This window comes from Prosopis cineraria, unplaced genomic scaffold (assembly GCF_029017545.1).
Source record: "Prosopis cineraria cultivar Desert tree isolate PC_DT_omini unplaced genomic scaffold, ASM2901754v1 PC3, whole genome shotgun sequence".
Lineage (NCBI taxonomy): Eukaryota > Viridiplantae > Streptophyta > Magnoliopsida > Fabales > Fabaceae > Prosopis > Prosopis cineraria.
In genome coordinates, this window is record NW_026555334.1 from 3,822,817 (window position 1) to 3,833,085 (window position 10,269).

General features: G+C 33.4%; 1 protein-coding gene across 1 annotated transcript; it reads right to left on the reverse strand.

Annotated features, from left to right (window-relative positions):
* Positions 1-6,295: 6,295 nt before the first annotated feature.
* Positions 6,296-9,887, reverse strand: LOC129305022 (uncharacterized). Its single transcript, XM_054944920.1, has 6 exons — positions 9,292-9,887; positions 8,356-8,467; positions 8,076-8,247; positions 7,805-7,989; positions 7,577-7,707; positions 6,296-6,820 (listed from the first exon to the last, which is right to left on the reverse strand). The coding sequence occupies exons 1-5, from the start codon at positions 9,750-9,752 to the stop codon at positions 7,588-7,590; spliced, it is 1,050 nt and encodes a 349-aa protein (XP_054800895.1). The 5' UTR covers positions 9,753-9,887; the 3' UTR covers positions 6,296-6,820; positions 7,577-7,587.
* Positions 9,888-10,269: the final 382 nt, after the last annotated feature.

A 10,269-nucleotide genomic window follows, 5' to 3' on the forward strand; every position in this document is an offset into this window, starting at 1 on the left:
TGGTCAGCATGCCACGTGGCATATCTTAATTAGTGGGAGGTTTAAAGATAGGAAGATGAACGGTAGCAAGTCAAATCAGTGGGGAATGTGGGGTCCACAAGCTGAGGAGGCAGTCCACCGACCATTACTTTCACCGATCATTGTCGCTAATAACGCGGCACTTGGCCTCAAAAATGGGATCCTTTGAATAAAGAATTTCTTTCTAATATATATATATATATATATATATTATTTAACTGTAAAATTTTGTTGATGTACTTTTTTTTTTGTTTACCAACAATCATTATAAAAAAATTAACAGTAAATTTTGCTTTTGGTCAAAACAAAACAGTAAATTCTGCTTCTTATTTTTTATTTAGGAATATAAAATATATAAAAAAATATAATTTTGGGTCCTTTTATTTTTTTTCAATATTATAAGTCCCAACAATTTCGTTTTTTGGTGTTACTTAAGAATTTAGGATATCAAAAAAATTACAAGAATCTATAACAAAACTCGAATAAAGTGAAGGATTCAAAGTCATGTTTTTTCACATGTATATGTCATAGTCTTCATATGAATATCTATCTCATTTTACTTTGTTTGGTTAAAAATACTAAGATATTGAAAACCGAATTGGTTATTGAATCAATCAAGCTAATGGGTTACAGGTCAGTGATTCAACTAGGGTTGAACTGGGGGTCAACCTAGAGGAAAATTCAGTTATAATTAAAATAATACAATTTAAATAAAAAAAACATTAATCATGAAAACATTCAAACCAAATTCAAGATTAATCTCTAAAACAAGATACAAATACAATAATAAATTTAGAATTACAACCACCAAAAGTCTAACAACAATAAAATATAACTTTCTAAATATTTATTCTTACAATTACAATTTACAACCTTTCAATTATTAAAAAGTCTAAAACTAATAATCACTAATGCTAAAATCAACAACAATGACAATCATAATTCATAAATGCTAAGTAACAATCAGACAGATAAATAACAGTAAATAATAAAAAATTAAAATAATTAAGGTACAGTTAACTTAGAAGAATACTGAATCTTTCAAGTCAATTAAGGCCTTCTATTCAAAGTTCAAACCACAAACAGTAAAATCTAATTTAATTGTCTTGCCTTCCATTGCCTCGCTTTTTTAATTTTCAAAATGAATTTTTTTTACTTTTTATTTAATTTTTTTAATTTAAAAAAATAATAACAAAAAAGTAACTTGGCTGACCTAGCAACCTGGTCGGGTTAGCTAGGTTATCCCGAGTTAGTGGCTAACTAGTTTAGGTAAAAACGCAATCTAGAAAAGAGACCAAGTCATCAATTCATGAGCTGAACTGGCCAGTTCGATTCGGGTTTTTATACAATAAAAAATACTTTATTTCATTTTAATTCATCCTATCAATAAAACTAGAATTGAAAATATAAGACGGGTTTGTTGAGCTATCCATTTAAGCTTGCATTTGTTTTTACGCCTAAAATATTATGTATTTTACATTTTTAGATTGAATTTAGAATTTAAGATATATGTTTAGACTTTAAAATTAGAATTTACATTACTCATTCTTAATTTTTGAACATTATACTCCCTTTGCACCACAATATACCTTATTGGTAACTAATTTATAGTTCTAAAAAAAGTTAGTTAAAAACCTTAATTTCTTAAAAAAATTACATTCTTTCAATTATACTATCATTAAATATTTTATATAAGTGTCTTAATAATGACAATTGAAATTTTAATGCATCATTTTTTCAAATAGTTATAAATGAGGCAGGATTTAGTTGAAAAAAATAATTATAAAAATTATCTAATGTATTATATTTTGGATCAAGTAAGGCTTCTAAAAAATGCTCTATATTGTGATTTAGAAAGAGTAGTTTGTAAATATTTTTCAAAATGAATATGTAATATTATAATGTAAAAAATTAAATTTTAAAAGTAAAAAAATTTAAAAAATAAACAAAGAATAAACAAAAAATAAAACAAGCTTCCATGCCCTGTCTTAAGCCTGATTAATAAGGGTCAAGTTTGAAGAAATAGCCAATGTTAAAATAATAGGATTTTTGGACTTAAGGTCATATATAGGTCAAACTCATCTATTTACCAAGTCTAGATGAAATAAGTTGTAAGTAAGTTTTGACATTATTTCTATTGTTGCTTTGTGATTGCAAGCATGTTGGAGGAGCCGATCCTTGAGCATTATGATAAACTTGGCTTCTAAATCAACCAATGAGTTCTAGGGATCTTTATCTATAATTTTCTCGGATGCAGGAGCTCACAGGTCAAAAAAAAAAAATGAAGAAATGGTGATGGAGCAAAATGTAAGAATTGCATAATGGGAGTAGACATAATACTGTTACTTTTTGAAATAAATTATAAAAATTATAAGACAGAAAGATTGAGAAAAAGTAGCAAGGTTGTGGTTCTACGGGACTTCTTCTCTCCATTAATCTTTCCCTCCATTTTCCCTCCACTAACTAAAATAAAATTTAGACCATTCATATTTAGTATAGACTAAATTTGAATGGTTCAGATTTAAAGTTTTTATTTTTATTTATATTTTTATGTTATACTTATTAAATTTAAAATAAAAAATTTTAATAAATTTATTTTATCACTCATCAAAATAGTCCAAATTTAATTTAGAGGATTCAAAAATTAATAGTAAATTTTTATAAATTAATTTTTTAGATTTACTCTGAATGATTTGGATTTAAATTTTTTAACTTATAATTTTTTATAAAAATATTTTTTTAAAAAGTGTCAGTTGGCAGATTATCTTCACTTTTAATTTTAGGTTTATCAAAATAAAAATTTAAAAAATTATAAAAAATTTTAAAATTGAATTGAATTGGACATATTAAATTTAGATTGTTCAAATTGGTGATAAAGTGAATTTATTAAATGTAAAATAAAAATAAAAATATTAAATGTAGACCATCCAGATTTAGTTTTTACCAAATCTAAATGGTTCAAATTTCATTTTAAGTTAGTGGAGAGGAAATAAAGGCAAAGGTTAGGGGAGAAAAGTCAAATTCGGTTCTACAGGGTGTTGTTGCTCTACTGAATGCCAGATACTTACTGCTCTATGCTAGATGCGTGCTGCTGTGGAGGAATTTAACATGATCCTCAAAAAAAAAAAAAAAAAAAAACGAAGTGTATGTACATTGTTTCATGTTGAAGAAAGATCCTTGTATGTGTGTCTTGCTTCCATTTTTATAGATAAAGTGGAGCTTGATCTTAACGCTATGTCTCACTTTTTTAGAACCACTTACTGCAGTTTTATCCAAATCTTCTTCCACTTGTCCCATTTGCCCAAAGTGCATCAGTTATTACTTCCTCCTCTTATCCTCCTCCCTTCTAGAAACATGAGTTGGCCTTGGGGCAAAAATTTGGTCAATTCCCATGGAAAGTTAAGTGTATACACATATTTAAACTATGCATTCCTTCCTTATGCGGCATGGAACTTGGAGAACTAGCTCTTTTCAATCATAGTTTCAAGTGGCGGTTCTGTATAAGGAGTTGTACGTGTGGATTTAGCTCTTCAACTAAAGCTGACTTCATAAAGACCTAAACAAGTGCCCTGGCTCTTCATCTGATTTCTAAAGCTTGAAATTCCCCTCTAGCACTCATCAGCCTTAAAAAGTTGATCTTGAGAATTGCCTAAGAGTTGCTCCCTAGGCTCTTCATCTACAACTTGTTTCAAAGGCTTAGAGTTGACCTCCAGCTCCTTGCTTGCAACTCGTTCGGCTTAGAGTTGTCTTCTAGCTGGTAGTTAAATGGCCCTGAGCTCTTTGAATACGACCTTCCCCTGCTTCTTTTGTTTATCAATTACTATCTTGCAGTTCTCAAGGTAATTTCTAAGCGTTTCCCCCTCTCATTGAGCTCTACGTCTTTTCGCATGCACCTCTTCTTTAATGAGTTTTCTCATCATGCTCTTGTAGCATTCATGAAGCCATGTCTCAGCTCTATGTTTTACATCTTGCTTGAAATATATGTAGGACTCATCTAGAGCTTTGATGATTCACCCTATTTGCTTCCATTTTTATAGATAAAGTGGCAGCTTTATCTTAACGCTATGTCTCACTTTTTTAGAACCACTTACTACAGTCTTATCCAAATCTTCTTCCACTTGTCCCATTTGCTCAAAGTGCATCAGTTATTACTTCCTCCTCTTATCCTCCTCCCTTCTAGAAACATGAGTTGGCCTCGGGGCAAAAATTTGGTCAAGCCCATGGAAAGTTAAGTGTATGCACATATTTAAATTGTTCCCCCCACTATGCATTCCTTGCTTATGCCGCATGGAACTTGGAGAACTAGCTCTTTTCAATCATAGTTTCAAGTGGCGGTTCTGTATAAGGAGTTGTACGTGTGGATTAGGCTCTTCAACTAAAGCTGACTTCATAAATGCCCATGAGCTCTTTGACTATGACCTTCCCCTGCTTCTTTTGTTTGTCAATTACTATCTTGCAGCTTCTCAAGGTAATTTCTAAGCGTTTCCCCCTCTCATTGAGCTCTACGTCTTTTCGCATGCACCTCTTCCTTAATGAGTTTTCTCATCATGCTCTTGGAGCATTCATGAAGCCATGTCTCGGCTCTATGTTTTACATCTTGATTGAAATGTTTGTAGGACTCATCTAGAGCTTTGATGAATCACCCTATTAGATCTTGGATCTCCACTGGCTCTGAAGGTGTAAGGTTCTGCACTGGCCCTGCAACTGTGTAGTTCCGCTCCAGCTCTACAAATGTGTTGACTTATTTGGAAGTTGTGTTGACTCCTAATTCTCTCACTCTCCCGCATCGTCCTTTATCATCGACTCATTTGAGGGATTTGATTAGAGAGACAAGGCAAGCTTGGCAACTTGAGAGAGAGGGTTGGAAGGGGTTTGAACTAATTGGGCTATGAAGAGAAGAGAGTCGAGAGTTGGGATAATTTCTAATTGAGCAGATTTTGAATCAAAATGTGTTTATATGACCGTGATGTGTGACAAAATAAAAATATGTGCGTACAGTATTTGCTAGGTAAGATAAATTGGGCTACATGTGCACTTTATTATATCAAATAAAATATCAATCTTTTCTAACATCTACTATCAATGTTTGCAAGCATTGCCTCTATTATGAACTGAGAAGTTTTGCAGTGTCTATTTAGAATTGATGAGCAAAATTACATCATAATGTAGTATTTTTTGGGTAATTTTGCCCATGATTTATTTAAGAAAAAACATAATTTTAAATTCCTACACTTTGCTTGAATTTTGTTTAGAATCTTGCATTTTTTTTTAGTGTTCTATATTTCTGTACTTTTATTTTTTAATATTTTAAGTCTCTATAACATTGTTCATGGAGATACTTAAAATATTGAAAAACAAAAATGCAAAGACCTATAGCAAAACTCAAGCAAAGTGTAAGGACTTAAAATTATATTTTTTTTTATTTAAACATGACATAGCATGTAGGACCATACTTAACAAATGTTTGACCTTCCTTAGAAATTGAAGTTTTTTAAGGTTGGTGAACAAAATTACACCATATTGCAACTTAGGATGCCTATAACTACTCATAAAAAGCCATACCATAATGTGTTGTTAAAGATCCTTATTAACTCCTCACAAAATGTTATACAGGTATTTTTTTTCCCCCTTTGCACAAAATAAAATAAATGAAAACCATATGAATAGATTGATTTATAGACTCACTATTTGGAAGAACTACAATTTAAGCTTTCGTAACTTATATTGATGATGACCAAGTTTTTTTAAAAATGAAAGTTTGTCGCCAAAATTGCAAAAATAAGCTCCCATTTAGTGCTGGTCCGAAAAAGTAAAAAAGGTAGATTATAACTTTAAGAAACATAGTTATAATTTTTTTAAAAAATATTAATAATAATTTATTTCTGTAGTTCAAACAAGAAATTATCTTTAAGCTCTTCAATTGTCCCTATTTTCTTTTTTAAAAAAAAGGAAATAAAAAACTACATCTGGGTTCTCAAGTATCATTTTTCCTTTACTAATTTAAAGTTCTGGACCAATGTATAAATACCCAACAGTCAAAATACGTGGGGCCATAAAAATATTCATAATTCAAACTACAAAAATTTCCAAATTAAGAAATAGTCTCTTGTTAATTGTACATAGAGAGTTTATGGAGGCTTTAAATAATACTCCTAATATAATAGAGATAAATTATTTTCAATAATAGAGAGTTTGTGGCGACTTTAAATAATAGAGAAATGGGTGATTAATAGACAAATGGGGTGATACCTAAAAAGTTCAGAGATTGCTCCAAATATAATCAAGCACCAAAGTACATTCCATTGTATCTGATGTACAAAGAAGAAGCTTCTCAATGTACAAAACATTCAAGTCGTTCAACTCAAGCTCAGTTTCCTTCAGCTTGGTAAGAGGTTAGACATTGAGAAGTAGTAATTAAGATAAACACAGAAAACCTAAACCAGGGAAGTGGCATAAGTACCAAATACTCCTTCCCTAGCCTGGGAGTTATATCATCATTCTAAATAATCATCCTAGAACTGTCAGACAAACACATTCTAATTCTAATCCACCATGTCATTGCACAGAAGATAGAATTGTTAGAAGTTACATGAACCAACATAAAAACACCTTCCCCAGCCTGAGAGTTATATTATCATTCTAAATAATCATCCTAGTACTGTCAGATAAACACATTCTAATTCTAATCCACCATGTCAATGCACAGAAGATAGAATTGTCAGAAGTTACATGAACCAGCAGAAAAGTTCCAAGCCATCTGATCTAACTATAATAGTAACCAGATATCGATGTCTCAGTGCCCCTGCAACAGAACAAAAATAAAGAAAGGATTGTTAGTCAAATCTCATGCGTAGAGTCACTCAACGAGTGAGCCCTACTTTTGGAGGACTCGCGTGTATAAAGGTTGGGGACTCAATTCTCTTTAATTTCATCCCTCTAAAGTATTTCAGAAGATTCGAGTCCCGCAAAATCTGAAAGAGGTTCGTTTGAAGTATCTTAGGATAGAGTTAGAGAGATAAAAAGAGGAGGGGCCTATTCCTCTCTTCGTATCTCTCTCTATAGGTTCATCCCTCTAAACCTTTAAAGGATTCAAATCCATTAAATTTTGGCCAATCTTATCATCTTGGCATTTTGAATGGGCATGACACATGCCCGACTTACCTAAGTCCCTAAAAATAAATCGCATCTCAATGCCATATTTGCATTTCTTTCACCTCGTTACTAACTTAACTCTTTTTGTTGGCATAAATCTGAAGTATATAGAGTATCCACATCGTACTTCGTTGTCCATGTCACTAGCAACAAACATTTGCATAAGTTTTATACAAACAAACAAACTTCCGCCGAATAATTCAAATAACTTCACATTTTGTTCTGAATAAGAGAATATAGCTGCAGGATGAGGCAGGGAGATATAGAGGCAGAAGTTTAAGATACAGAAATGCTTGGGAGGTGCTAAAATATTCGGTAAGAATAACAGAAACAGAAAGCAATATAAAAATGAAAAACATAGGCAGACAAATTAACACTATATATATAATTGCGCTTCAACACTTACGGGAATCAAGATCACTTGAAAAAGTGATTGCGTGCTAACATCTCTTGCATCCCTAGAGCAGAAATACTTTCACATCCAAGCAGCTCCTGAAGCTTTGCATCACACAATATCACCATTGAATTTAAAGGATCCTACAAATAAAAAGGAAAATTAAAAAAAAAAGTTGCTGGTAAAAAGAAAAGACATTAAACAGTTATATTTCCAAACCAAATGTCACAGCATACTCACCTCCAAATGATTCACTTTAATGTACTCCCAAACAAGTCTTATAGGCTCAGATTGTTTCATCTCCTTCTCCCCAGTGCCCAGAAAGTTGGCAAGAGCTTCAGATATAATCACAGTAGTTGAACCAGGATCAGCTCTTTCAGTTGCAGATTCAACATCCAACTTCAGCCGTTTAGCTTGTGACTCCTCTACGGTAACAAGAGTGAAGTTTTTGATATAAAAAATATCATAGGAAACATATTAACCTATTATTTTATATTTCTGTAGTACTTACTTGCTGGTGCAAGTGGAATAATGTGCTTTGCTAGCAGTTTGTTCATCTTAAACATGTCAGTGCAGTCTGTCTCAAATACCACACGCAGAGCATCATCACAAATAATCTTTCTTTTGTTACTAGGATCCTGGAGGTTGTTTTTCCTTATGTATGCCCACAGTTGCTTCACAATCTGCACTTCATATATCAAATAATTTAAAAAAAAAAAACTCAAATAATGATAAAGGCTTGCTAAGAGAAGAGCAAGTGATATTTATTGGTTAGCTTGGACATCAACAACCTCAGTTCTTGGCAACGCTGGTTCGCCTACTATCGCCTGAAGCTCAGGTGAAACACCACAAACTTTGTTCAGACCACCAGCACCGCCTCTTTTTTTCCCTCCAGTTGGAGTGCTGAAAAATTATTCGTAAAGGAACCAGACTTAACAGGCCATTCATGTTTTTTTAAAAAAAAAAAAAATCTATCTACGGTTTTCATTTCTTTTCTATAAAGTTCTCCTATAAAATTATGGTAAGAGAATCTTGTTAAAGATCAATACCACATAATTGAGTCTTTCGCAAACTTTTTTCAGACACATGTTTTGATGGGAAAATTTGGTAGCAAGCAGCTATATTCAGAGTCCCATCAGTGAAACTCAATGCATATTGGAGAGCTATTGGTTTCATGCTTAAGCCTAATGAATACAAAAGTCAGATAACAGCATTCATAAGTATAATAATTAATACTACTCATGATATTAGCAAAACATTAAATAACGAATCTAAATTGAGGGAAAAAAATTATTACAAAAATCATTTCTTGGTCAACGAATGTGAATAAACAACACGAATACAAACAATGGCTCAAAAAGCAAAAGGCTAGCAGACAAAAATTAGAAAACTAAAAACGGGGAGGGATGGGAACTTCGAAGGAAAAAACTATTATTCAAATTTATAACTATTTTGCCAAAAGACTAAGGCGACAAAATGTCAACAGAAGAGCTACAAAATTCCGATAAGTTAATGCAGAACTTGATGAAAAAGTCACGCATAAGGGGTTTCCAGAAATGGGATAAAACTCCATTTTCACAATCATAAAGCAAACATTTGACTTAAATCGAAGCCAAACAAGACCTTGGATCCAATATTCCAATATCGATCTAACATTTGGTTCTTGAATCAGCCTGATTGAGCTTTATTCCCTAATTTGTATTTGATGCAACCCTTAAAAGACCTACCTTTCCTTCGGCAGTTGATTGGTGGCAGTAGCGGCATTTTGAACATAGGTCACGCCCTTAACCACCTGTGGTTGCGGTGGCAGGGAATGCATCTGCGTAGGCTGTGCGGCGGCCGGAGGCGACTGCGGCTGCCGGAAGCTGATCTCATTGGACTGATGATGAGGATGGAGGGTAAAATGGGAAGGAAAGTGATGGGGGTGGGTGGGTGGGAATTGTGGCTGGTGTGGGAGGGCAAAAGCGTCTTTCTGTTGCGAGGAAGCTGGCGGAGGAAATGCTTGAGGGTTTGAAGAACGAAGAAGAAGGTCGATCTGGTCTCTGATAAAACCGGCCTTGTGGGAGAGGTCTAACCCTAGCCTGGCCTCGAGCTGCTGAACGACGCCGTTTAGAGTTGTGAAGGAGTTCGGGTCAGAGTTACGGATCAGAGACTCCACCTCCTTCGCTATTTCCTGGTCCGACACCATTGTTGCTGCTTCACATTCATATAGGAGTAACTGAAATAACGGAATCAAACGGCACTATCCTCTCCGCACTTCCTCTCTCTCACTCACTCTTCTTCTCTCTGTCTCTCTCTTCTTCTCTGTGTCTCTGTCTCTCTCTTGGTCTCTGTCTTTCTCTCTCTTTTTATTAACCCCGAAATCACGAAGCTGCCCCTGGATTTTGAAGGAAAACCACGCCTCATGGGGCCCGATCGAAGGGCAAAAGTGTAATTTAAGGAGGTCCGGCCTGCTTTCTTCCTTGTCGCTGGTCTTCTTTTACGGTGGTTATCGAAATGACAAAAGAGCCGTTAAAGTTGGAAAAATTACCTGAAATTTCTTGGAACTTGAAAGCATGCGGTGGACGTGGATCCCATGAAACATTGAATCATATTCATTGAAATATTTGTAAATGTTGTTATAAATTTTGTATTTTACGTTAATAATTTTATTTAATCCGATATTATTTATAAATTATTTTTATATATTTTATCAAAATTTAAAA

What these genes read in the sequence shown, in the direction of transcription:
- LOC129305022 (XM_054944920.1), bottom strand. Translation starts at nt 9,752, where the DNA reads ATGGTGTCGGACCAGGAAATAGCGAAGGAGGTGGAGTCTCTGATCCGT. An exon ending in CAGCGTTGCCAAGAACTGAG is followed by an intron (nt 8,248 to 8,355) that starts GTTGTTGATGTC and finishes TATGAAGTGCAG; the next exon opens with ATTGTGAAGCAACTGTGGGC. An exon ending in TTAAAGTGAATCATTTGGAG is followed by an intron (nt 7,708 to 7,804) that starts GTGAGTATGCTG and finishes TTTTATTTGTAG; the next exon opens with GATCCTTTAAATTCAATGGT.